The sequence below is a fragment of the Watersipora subatra genome, chromosome 2 (genome assembly GCF_963576615.1).
Source record: "Watersipora subatra chromosome 2, tzWatSuba1.1, whole genome shotgun sequence".
NCBI lineage: Eukaryota > Metazoa > Bryozoa > Gymnolaemata > Cheilostomatida > Watersiporidae > Watersipora > Watersipora subatra.
In genome coordinates this window covers 9717752-9730336 of record NC_088709.1, presented here as the reverse complement: position 1 = coordinate 9730336, position 12585 = coordinate 9717752, and the positions used below count along the sequence as shown (strand labels likewise).

At 36.2% G+C, this 12585-nt stretch overlaps 1 protein-coding gene across 1 annotated transcript in view; it reads left to right on the top strand.

The window, feature by feature from the left end:
* The window catches only part of LOC137387925 (uncharacterized), a 77994-nt gene that overhangs the window by 34863 nt on the left and 30546 nt on the right, over window positions 1–12585 (top strand). Inside the window, exons 7-14 of the mRNA XM_068074441.1 lie at window positions 222–342; window positions 2128–2215; window positions 5719–5785; window positions 8639–8646; window positions 9499–9531; window positions 9979–10092; window positions 11581–11885; window positions 12309–12444. Coding sequence (XP_067930542.1) covers window positions 222–342; window positions 2128–2215; window positions 5719–5785; window positions 8639–8646; window positions 9499–9531; window positions 9979–10092; window positions 11581–11885; window positions 12309–12444 — 872 coding nt within the window. The remainder of the gene's footprint in view (window positions 1–221; window positions 343–2127; window positions 2216–5718; window positions 5786–8638; window positions 8647–9498; window positions 9532–9978; window positions 10093–11580; window positions 11886–12308; window positions 12445–12585) is intronic.

Below are 12585 nucleotides of genomic sequence, written 5' to 3'. Positions count from 1 at the left end.
TAGTGATGTCATTTCACACATATTTTTCTACCGAGGTTTTTAATCACGATCAAGCTTTAATGATTTTAATCTTGAAACATCCTGGCAGTCATATTACTTCAAACATCAAAGTTGATCTCAAATAATAGAAAAATACTGATACTTTTTGATAAAATATACTAAAATTTGGCTAAGTTCATCTTTAAAGTAAGGATAGTGTATTTCAATTTTGGCTGCTTCAGGCATGGATGATGGAGGTTTAGTAGTGTTCATCAGAGCACAGTTGCCGGTCTGGTCTAACTGCGATGAAGACTGTCTCCTTGATCTATCTAACTTTCTAGAATATATCTCCTCAACTGTCAGGTGAGTCAACCTAATCTGTCACACACAAGTCAAAGTAGACTGATAATCATTTTCACACTGATTAGGTTTTGAAAACGTTGTGATTTTGAGTCACGCATGAACCATCAAGTCAATGACAATTTGGTGAGTGAAACCGAGTCTTTATACCAAATCAATCAAATTTAAACTGGAGAAATTTCATTGATTGTATATTACCCCTGGCTATTCACAAGTCAAGTGCAATCAGTAATTCTAGAGCGCAAAATATAAAAAATATACAAAAAAAATTGGTTTGGTAATTTACAATGATTGAGAGTATCTGCCTTTGTTATTTATAGAGCTGCACATTGATTGGCTCAGTTTAGCACTTTTATCATTTCAACCAATCATTGTTAGCATGCTCAGTAGCTGTTAGCATTGATTAACCAATTACTCCAGTTATCCTTGCGCAGTTTAAGGAAGTAGTCATTCAGCACCAATCGTTCCCCAGCAGAAAATACACTAGTTTGCGGTTTTACTAGACTCAGCTCTTGAATTGTCTCGCTTCTTCATTTTCTATTTATATAAGTATGCTCGTTTTTTGGGCCTTTCAGCTTTTCACCCGAGCCACATTGCCTAGTAACCAATAAAAAAACGCGACCAACACAGTTTAGTTTTCAGTCATTGGCTGAACTCCAGCTTAAGCGGAGGCTCTGAGAAGCCTTATTCTATTTCAATGTCTACCATGCAAGTCTGTTAGCTGGTCTGTGTGCCACAAGCCATCGGATTAAACAATCAGACAGCTGATAGCTTTGTACGCTTGCAGCACTCAAATTATTGCACTTTCATAAACACCGAAAGAGCACTTAGTTTGAGAACGGTTTTTTGAAATTAAACTAGCAAACTTTATATGAAAGAATTTAGGATTACACAAAGAAAATTATTTTCATCTTTCTATGCACTCTTATTAATTGTCAACTGTTTGCTTTGGATTGTTCTTAAAGGTTTAATGCTAAAGTCCCTTGTATCATACATTCCACCACATTTGATTTTGTGTCTAAAGGATTTGATTATTCCCTTAGCCAATTCTTTTATAATAGTAATCTTATAATAAACTAATTGTATAAACAACACAAACTGAAGTTAATTAAGTTCAACTGATTCTGAGTTTTTATATTGAGGAGAGCTGATCTTACGTACGTCAAGCTCAACCATCTCGCTATTCAGCACTTGGCTGCTACTCACTAGTTCTGATCATTGAGGAGGACAACTCCTAAATTCCTCCTAACTAAAGTTTTTTTAGTTCTATTACAGCATACCACCATAGAGCAACAGTACAAGATTCTAGATAAATGTAGTTTTACTCCTTTTTAGATCTTCCATTTAACATCCCTACAGATAAATGAACAAATTTTATAAAAATTATTAGTGGTTGTTGTTACTATTACTAGTTATTCTGCACTAAGCGTAGACCTTTCTTTTATATTAGATTATTAACTCTAGCTTTTATTTGACTAGCAGCCATTTTGTTGAACACCAGAAAGAGTCATTTGGCTAGCTTTTTTCATTTTAAACTGCAGTGAATCACTTAGTCGCTAGCCACTATTGATAATAAAGGACCTTCAAGTAAATCACAGATCAGCAGTGAGTTCTAGCAGAAGATTAAACACAATTAGCTAATAATAATATATAATATATATAGTCGGGAAAGCCAACCTCAAAGACGTATATTCTAATCCCGCAATATCTGGCAAGCTTCATTCATATCAGGAAAGTTTTGTTTACCGGAAGCCTATTGGCTAGAAAAGTGAATATTTCCTGTTTTAGAGACGGACTTATATCAGTAATAGTAGACTCACGAAGAGCACCTGATGCTGTCACTCAGCTTATTATGGATTCTCTGCAAAACGCTCAGGTTGGTTAGCGGTACATGTATTCTTGTTGAGTTGGTAAAAAGTGCTTAAAACTTCATAGCAATAGAAAGTACTGAATTACAACCAAACGTGTAGCAAAGAAGGAATATAGTTGTGCAGTAAGAAGGAGAGCGTAGTTTGGTTTCTTTAGAACTTATGCTAGGTTACATGTATTTATCAGCTTACCACAGTGTATGCTATGACTTGTAGTTGTTCTTTTCAAGTCCATGTTGCTTGGCCAGTCATATGCATCGTAGAGAATTGAAAGCTAGTTAAAGGTTGCCGAGTTGCTCTCAAGTGCAAACATGCACTCTTTGTGCAGTTGGTTAATAACAATTTACAAAAACAGCTTGCAATTCCTGCGGATTTGCGAGCTGTTCTTGTAAACCCTACAGCAGTTTTGAATATACATTGCCGCAGGAAATTTTTGTGACGCTAAACTTCTGCTCAATGGCAAGTAACTTTGTGGTTAGCATTCGAAGCACGCACATGAATTACCAATCATGTCAAAACCGTACGCATAGTTTATACTTTTTCGGGCTGTGTTATGAATTGTATGCATTGCTGAAAATCAAAAAATTCCTTCTCAACGCAGCATTCTCCCGGGTTTAGTAGAAATCTAGGCTAAGAGCAGCTTTTTATATTTTGAGTCAGATAATAAATTACATAAGATTAGATGAATTTACTGACTTTTTATATCCGCTAGTACCCAGGCAGCCCCATGTGGTGTGAGAGGTCGTAAGGTGTAATAGCTATGTACACAATTACTCTATGACGTAGCAAGGTGCTTGAGTGGCACAGTTGGTAGTGCGCCTGATTGTAAAATAGATTATCCGAGTTCAATCCCCATTTGAAGCAACTTTTTTCGTAGCGCTCTTAGCATAGCTTTGGACAGGCAGATGGATGGACACGGCTCTTATCATAGTAAAGATTCCGTATAAGCGAGCATGTAACCTGAGATATGAACTAGGTTTTGGTTGCCAGGGCAACCTTACAAACCTTGTTTATTTTGTTGGTCAACAATACCAACGTTGAACATTCTATTTGTAAAAATATTCACTCATCAGAGTTTTTTACCGTCTGCATAAAACAATTGTTTCCTTATTTTGTTTGGCTACTCTTGACCCTACCCTCATTTCTCTGGCTTCCTCTAGCCTACCGAAACAACGTAGTACATTTTTAATGGCAACACGGCTTGCTAACAGCTGCACTGGGTAACTTCATACAGTGGCGTGACAACACATGCCAGTATTTAGTTAGCAGGTAAAGAAGGATTGTCAATTATAGAGTGTTTAGAGGGTAAATACCCTTGTGTCATTCATCAGGGAATGCTTCTTTTTAAACTTCATTATTCTACGTATCAATAGCTGCCTAAAATAGCGATAATTAATTAATAAACTTGTTTAGAGCATTTCATAGAGACGTCAATAAAAAATAGTCTCAGAAGGGAAGGAGCTGTTTGCTAGTCTCTCGCAATGCATACATATGCAATGTCTAGGCAGGGGCAGCTGTGTAAACAGTTCAAAACACAAAGATAACATCACTAGACCAGCTAAAAGGGTATTAGTAAGAACACTTGATAAAATTTCTGTCAGTATGTTTCTTAAAATGTCCCGTTTTTATGGGTGTAAACAGCATCCGTGTCACATTGTTAAACATCTTTACCATAGTAAGAGATGTGTTCGTCTGTCCATCTGTCTGAAGCCACGATTGGAAGTCGGGAAAAAAAAGGTTGTACTATGTAGGATTTGAACTTACAACATGCAGCTTGGTAGACCAACACTATAGTGCCTGAGCCAATCGGCTCAGGTGTGTGAGTGCTCAGACTTTTGGATAATTGCAGTTACTGTAGTATTGTACACAGTTACTGTGTACTACTTGCAGTAGTTACAACTGACAATCTTTTACAGCACTCTAGAGGGTACTATAGTTTATAATGAAATAGACAAAAAGTTTTTAATATTAGCAACATATTGGTGATTCAACTCTGCAAAGCTGCCGTCTAGACAAATATGCCAGCTTGGTTGTTTATAGTTGTCATAAAGTTTTTGTAGATATTTACATTGTTTATACATTGACATATATATTACGTATTTTTAAAATCGGTTTTGTTTTGGCAGCAGAAATGCTTTGCTTTAAATATAATCGTGGCAGTATATTGTGGAGCTACAGTAGTTAGCAGTTTATCAGGAACTTAGAGTAGTGTTTAATTTAGACAATGTTTCCTATAGAATGTAATCTTTTGACAAGCGGGTAATATCAGTAATCAATGCTCACTGGGGTTTAAACAAGATAGCAATTTTGCTCCATTCGTCGCAGCGTCAAAGGCAATGAACGTGCAGAGAGACCGTATTACGAACGTGTATTATTGTGTATTATCTTTTGCTGATTGACAACGAGTAGCAAGTGCTCACGTTTCCTGAGCATATCTGCGCAGAACCACCGCTAAGGTAAGACAAAAAACAATGCTTGATTTTGAAATTCGACCTGCTGTTCTCGTAATTAGCGCTATTGTATCCTTTATTACCTACAATTAAGAGTGAGTTTATATTTCAAAAGTTTGAATTTTATCTTTACAGACATGTTTTTTCATTTTGTGTGCTTAGGAGATCTGTGCTGTGCTCACTACAACTTAACAGCAGCTTGAAGAAGTGTCTAAATTATATAGTACGTAGGTAACAGAGACTCAACCTACAGGTAGTCAGGTCACGTCACAAGCTAATGGCTTTGTTAGCTTATTATAGGCTCCTATTTAGAGAACCAAAATAAATGGCTTCACTATTTCGCTTAGCTTGTCATCACAACCTTTGGTAGTACTAAGGTGTTTTTGTTTAAAATGGCTGTTAGACATAGGATTTATGGGTAATGGAAATTAACTCGCTGCTGTCTATCAAGAAAGTAACGAGTTTTTAAAGTTTTCAGTTAAAAAGTGCTGTATTTAATTGCGTTAAGGTTGCTGTCGCCTGATAGTATCTAATTGTTCCTCTTAGCTTTTAAAGTTATTTCCTCCCATATTAATAAATAATATATAAGCTTGCTATTTAATAATACAGAGTTTTTTTGTGTGTAATATATGCATTCTGGTAGTGCTATGATTAGGTGTATAAGAGGTAAGATTAACTCATACTATAAACTCATCTAACCAAGAAAAGGTCGGCAACTTTGATATTAATACATCTGTGTTTGCCTCCGTGAGGGCGTGTATCGTTCATTGCATCACTTTTTATTGCCTGCATCAAGCGTATTCTAAAACACTTTGTTTAACCAGAGAACAACGTGTCACCGAGAACATGACCCTGGAAAAGTATTAGCTATTCAGCTTGTCAAATGTACAAGCATGGTAAAACAATTTCCCTTTCTAGCGAGAGCAAACAATAATATGATATTCCGCTTGAATTGAATTCAACTGTGTGATATATCAACTTATAAAGGAACGGTAATGAATTTCTAAATTGACTGTTAGTTTTTGAGCTGAGAGTAAATCAGTCCTTTGATGATCTTATAGAAAAATTCCAAAGGAGGGATAGCTGAAGTGAGTGTTATAGTAGATCGGCCGTCCCACACGCCAAAGCGTTTTTTCAAACCTCTCGGGACACCAGGCAAGACGACAGTAGTTGAGGTTAGTATTCCACTACAATAGTAACATAACAATGAGTGCGTTAGGTACTGTGTTATCAGCGAGAGGACATGTTGGAAAAGTCTACGATCAGGTGAGCTAATAGGTTTATGTAGAGCATTTAAACAGTTCGTGACAAACCTTTTGATAGATAGTTATAGTTTAAATTGTTTTCTTTTTTTATCAAAATGGTTTGTTATGTTAAATCTCCCAATCAAATTGTTCATTTAAATTGTGTGTCTTTTTTATAAACATACTTTTTTTGTACGATAAAAAGGTATTCAGGCTTTGTAAATCTTTATTAAGGCATCACTGATAGCTTTCCGTAATGTATACTTTTTCACATTACAACTTCTCCTAGCTGCCATAATGTAATGCCTTTGAGTTTTGCCTAATAAGTTTTATTTATTGATATTAAGCTTAATAGTAACTATCTGTCAACCGTTGAACGATTTTTAAAATATTCTGTTTATTCAGGTTTTATAAATTTGAATTGGTGCTAATTTGAAAAGAACAACAAACGAGACTTTAATGCAGAATATGATGAGTTGAGAAACCACTATCTTGTAAAGCAAATGGCAGCAAATACTGGGTTTTTTCCACAAAAATGGTTTATATGAGTAGCCGTCTCTTCTTATCAACTTAAGAAACATGAGGAATGTATATCATGGCCTCGGCCGGAGTGTGACCGTGTTAAAGGGTCATGTCAGCAAGCTAAAGTACGACCTTTTGATGAAGGTTAGCACCATCAGAATAAAATTGAGGTGGATGTCAAGTTTGACCTTCTGTATAACTATAATAGTCTATAATGGCAGCTGATGGGCATCTTGCTGGCGGCGTGAGCTGACCAAGTCCTAGATATACTGTAATGTAGCTTAGCCCTAAAACTTGCTCCATCCCTACATAATCGTCTCTATTAATTTTCACATACCTTTTCGATCTCACTAATCATCACGCCACCCACTTACAAAGTCTTAGCTCATTCCATGATAGGTCATTCTTAGACTTTTCTAAACTTGCTGTCGGTGAACCATAAGTTGACAGATTTTCCATTGATCGCAGCCTTCGATCATTCATTGAGCTTTGCAATATGACGATTTAATCGCTTGATGGCTATTCTTAAAGTAGACAATTTAAAAATCGCTGCTATTTAAAGAGATGTCGCCAATCGTATACATATAATCATATAATGGCGATTTGTCTCACACATGATGATTTTCAGAGTGAACGATACTGGAACTAAAATACACAGGCCTTTTTGCCGTATAATAAGCTCATTCCATGACCTTCCAAACACACGGGCATTTATCAAATATATGTTTCTAATTAACACAAACAAACAAAAAGCAGTGCCTTTTTAAGTTAGCGTATATGCATAAAAATTGACCAAAACTTAAAAGTTTTTAACATAATAATATCACAATATATCGCGAATCGTCTATTTACAATATCAAATCGAATTGTCTGGTGATTTTTATAAATCGTGAAGGCCTAGTCTCAACACCAAATGCTTCTAAACTACCATTTTAAGGTAGAAATGATTATGGGGTAAGAAGTGCTGGATAAACAGAACACGCCTTGTATATACATGTAGAACACCAACGATTAACAACCAGTCATTAGGAAAAATTGGTTTGTTTTGATCATCAACTGTCTGTGTCAGAGTTTGAGCAATAGGAAGATCATGCAGCAGAAAATTTTTAAATAATGCAGAAAATATAGGTTTAAAATACTACTACTACTAGCAAAGATGGTGGTTTATTTAATGTTTGATAACATAAATGTAAGATAATGACACAACTTTTTCCCCCTATCCCTTTTAAATGCTAGAAGGCGGGTAAAAACCGACGGGTAACTCACGCACGCGCGTCATTCGCGTCGTCTGTCTTGATGGCCGCCTATTGGTTAAAGTTGTCAATCTTCGGACAATCATCTGAGTGGTTGAAATTCTCAGGAGTTAAGTTCAGAGAAGCAGGAATCGACTGTATCTGCTCAAGTTTTGCTTTGTATGTTGGAAGCGGAGAGGGGGATGGTCGGTGAACAAAACAGTTCAGTAACTAGCGCATCATTAAGCTTTTAAAAGGCCCAGCTAGTTACTCCTGCCAGGAACTTTATATGCAGACTAATTTGTATCCCAGCATGCCACCTCTTGCTCGCTTTTTCCTGCCCTTCTAGAAATGTTCTCATCGTATAACAGCCCAGCATAACTTCACATCATAAACATTTCAAACAGTCAGCTCTAGGTCTTCTTGTGTCTGGCTCTATGGTCGTCCAACGTCAATGCCAGTATTCGGATTGTAGCTGATAGATAACTCAGCACTAATATTTATTGTTCCCACCCAATCAGTTTACATTGGCCATCTGCATTTTAGATGACTGTCTGATAAGGAGACATTATACAAACTCACTGAACTCTCTGCATTACATGACACTGCCGAGAAAAATACTTTTCTAGTGATATCACGATTTTAAAACCAGCTCCTAGAGTGTAAACAGGTTTTGTATCGCTGTTAGCGTTCTTGTGATGAAGAAAAACGTTGAATTTTAGGAAAGTAGTTTGTGTTTGATTGGAAAGTAATTATTATTTCCACAAGAAACTAGCCCTTCCTTCGGTAGACTTCAAAGTTGACAAAGATTGGTACCGATTGTGACATGTTGAAGGGTGCCTCCCAGGTGCCTCTTTAGCTGATAAATTTATTATTAGGTGCGCATTTGAAGGTGAAGGTTTACTCCCTGTAGCCGCGCTCAGTGCTTTGCTGTACTTTCACAGACAATCCAGGAACCAACGCTTTCCCCTTCCATTAGAAAGAAGGAATTGTTATGTTTAATCATGCTTAGATAACACCTGGAATCTCTCTTATAGTAGCTGTTCGCAATTTATGAAGATGGTGACAGTGTGGGAATCAAGGGGCTTTTTAGTGTTACTTTGCAGGAATTTTTTGACACACATTTTGGGAAATTTTAATCTTTTATGATGAGAGTGTGGAATCATGGGTTTTTTTTAATGTGTCGCAGGAGTTTCTAGGCGCTCATAGTCTTCAAATATGTTTACCAGTTCACTATTTCTATCTTTTTCATTTTCCACCACCCCCTCCCCCTTACGCCTCACTGTTTTTCCTCACCCTTGCTAACCCTGTTTCTCTTCTCCGCTACGCCATTCTTCATCTCTTGCCATCTACCCCCTCCTCTCTTTTGGCACCTACCCCTCTCCTTTGCCAGCTACCCACTCCCTTCCCTCTGCCACCCACCCCTCCTCTCCCCTCTGTTACTCCCTCCCATCCCCACCCCCTCTCTTCACTTATCTGTTTTTTTCAGCTTATTTGTCTCTCCTACTAACCTTGACTGTCAATTTTTGTCGACTCGCAAAAGGAACAAGTGTTATCAAAGTAGTCTTTCAGCTTATAAGCCTTCAGAACATAAAGTTTTATAGCTGCATAACTTTGAAAACTGATTTGCTTCAATTTAAATAAAACCAGATAACAAGTCAAGCAAAAAACCTTTGATTTCCAGGCACACAACAACACAAAACAACACTAGCTACATATAAATCTCTGTCACTGCACTAAATGGCCCCAAATAGTTACCAAAATTGAATAGCAATAAAATTACACAATTGTATAACTACAAACCTCATAACAATGATGTAAACTTTCTTACATGTAGTCCAAGTTAACCAGTAGACCAGGGACCAGCGCTATTAAGGTAACTAAATACTTTTTGTACTCAGCAGTTAACAATTAGTTAGAGCTGAAGCTTTCAATTATCTACACATAACTTTTACAGTAATGAAACATTGCATATTTTCTCTATTCTAAGACTTTGCTTGCAATAAAAGAGCTGTATTCGCAGTTATTTAATATTCTCAAACTATGGTCATACCTTTGAGATGCATTTCAGCACCTGAAACCAATAGAACTTTACGCAGGAATGTTTTATTTTAAATAAACTGAGCCCAGAATTTACCTACTTGCAAGAGATGAGTCACAAAAAATCTCCAAAAACAATGAAAGGCCAAATGCGCTACAGCTAGTAATTCATCAACTCATTAAACAGAAGACAACTTCTTATCAGTATAACTATATTGCAGAGAAACTGTTTGTCATTAGCGAGAGGATAACTTGATATAACTTCAGTATAATTATGTTGCAGATAGACTGCTGCAGCCTTCATGATTGTGTTCTGAAGTTGAGCCCGAACAAGCTGCCAGAAGCCCTTGGTGGAACATATCAATTTGACCCGGACTCGTGGATTCGATCATATGCTGTAAGTTGATCACGAAACCTGCTGACACTAGGGGAGCCATTACCAGTGTTCATTTTTTTGATGTATAAAAACATCAAATTCCAAAACAGAGTCGGATAGCAACAATTCCAACATTAAAATGTGAGGAGAAATAAAAGTACGAGTGAGCCAAGCAGTTGAATTTCCAAAGAATGGTGTTTTAAGATAGGCTACCTGGATGGTACAAAGTTATGAACTCTACATGGGTATATTATACTTTGAGACAACCATATGTTGCAAGTGTTAGATACCCATAGACTTACCAAAAGTTTAAAAATTGCAAATTGTTTGATTTGCTTTTTGCTAAGGTAAATTGTATACAGTTGCATAGTCAGAAAACGCCTGAAAATTAAAATTAAATTAATTATTAGCTAATAAGAGTAGCTATTAGATTAGAATTATATTAGCTAGATCAGTTACTAACCTGATCAGCTGTATAACTATTAAAAGGGCCATTCTACTTTTTGTCATTACCAAATTAAGCTTTTCTACCAAATTAAGCTTTTATCTAAAATTTTCAAATACATGTATATATAAATAAGTCACCTTGCAGTGAGCCTGTTTTTATATATTAAGTGCTGACATTCAACACTGTTCACCAGTTTTTAACTATTTGCTACTTTTTTAGGTTGTGTTAATTCGTGCATTGTTCCGGTTAATAGGCAATAATATTTTTATTATTGGGTTTAGATGCTAATTTGTTCTAAAATTTACTAGTAAATAACGATCATCCAATTTTATTCACTTATACATTGTCATTACAGTGTGAAGATAGCAAAAAAAATTTACAAATTGAAAAGCTTTTGTCAGCATTAATAACAAGTCCAATCTATATACATCTCAGTTTGTCTTTTTGTTAAACTCTGTGTCCAGTTAAAGCGATTACTATCTAACAATGCAAATCCGCACAACCCTGTATTTGATCTAGGAACCTCCAGATCTGGAGACAGCAAACTTAACAACTAAGCTACACGGAATACAATGGATTCATTGGGCAAATAGTCATTATATTGGTTAATATACTCACGCTTAAAGCTCTTGCTTGAGTTTAATAACTCGCACTGTTGGCCGCTATGCGTAATGATTGTTAAGCTGGCCCAAAACGCGGGTATTGTTTTGGTAAAGATTTTAGAAAAGATCTAGCTTTCCAGGTAAGTTACTCAAATCCATTAGGTAGTTATTTTTCTACCTGTGCAATGCCGAGCATTTGGCTAGTATCAGTATATGTGACATTTAATGTCATCAGCCAAATTTGATGAAACCAATTTGTTTTCAATTTCGTTTAACTCAAACGAAACTGAGGTCTTGCTCAGTCTTCGTTAACAATGTGAAGATTGTTAATCAAGTCTTTTGCTTTATCTTATTTCTGAGACTTACTGACTACAAATTCAGCAGACCAACATTTAGCAATGCATACAAAAGGGTTTATTAGTTTATTGACACCATTTTTGAAATATAATTATGTTGCAGTGTCTAGAGAAGAAGATACAGCAACATCAAAGAGCTTTTGGTGACATATTTTCATCGACCCACAACCTCTCCCTCGTACCACGTACTATCAGGCATGCTGGTAACGTAGTTCACCAACATAAGAACTCTGTGGATGTAATTGATCGAACCATCAAACAACTAGACAGATCAAAATATACAGAAGAAGGTTCCAGATACCCTTCAGACATTGATGATGTAAATGCTTGCAACATATTGAGGGATGCAGAGATAAGACAACTTTTGGACGACTTGAACACCTTCATGACAGGGACACAAGTATTCAGGTAAAAACTTTTAAAAGATTGGGTTTTAAGCTTTATTTTTCTATTGTTCCAAGGTGCTAGTCTTGGGAGTGTAAAATAGGTTTGCTACTGCAGATGTCTACAATGAATATTGCTTTAAGTTCGTCCTAGGTGGCTTAAAGCCTAATTCCAGAAAAACGCTATAGCGTAAAATCTAGAACAATCGGATATGAAAAAAACAGTGTGTTGGTTGTTTAATATTAAAAATTTGGATTTGTGTTTGAAATAGTAAAGCAGCCTTTCAACACAATTGATATTTGATATGTTTGTAGACAAAAGGTTGGAGCCATGAGAAAAAATAAAGAAATCATATTTGGGGAATTTGATTGCGGCTCAGTAAATTTAACAAGTAGTATAGTAGATTTCATTCTTCCTTATGTTTATATAAGTACATTATGTTTAAAGGGATGTAATGGATAGCCTACAGTCTCTCGGGGAAACTAGACGGGAAGTATCGAGACTCAAAGTCTTAGCTGAAGCACGGCTAGCAAAACTGCACGAGTGTCGACAACTATGGTTCTGTATAGAGGAGATTACCAAGGTTGGTAGCTCCTTGTATCATGTTCTTGTTAGATTGACAATGTAACAGTTGTAACCATTGATATCAAAGGTAAGGAGAACAAAAACAGGACAGTAATTAATAGAGGTAAAGAAGAAATTGACTTTTTCATGTTCTGGCTTT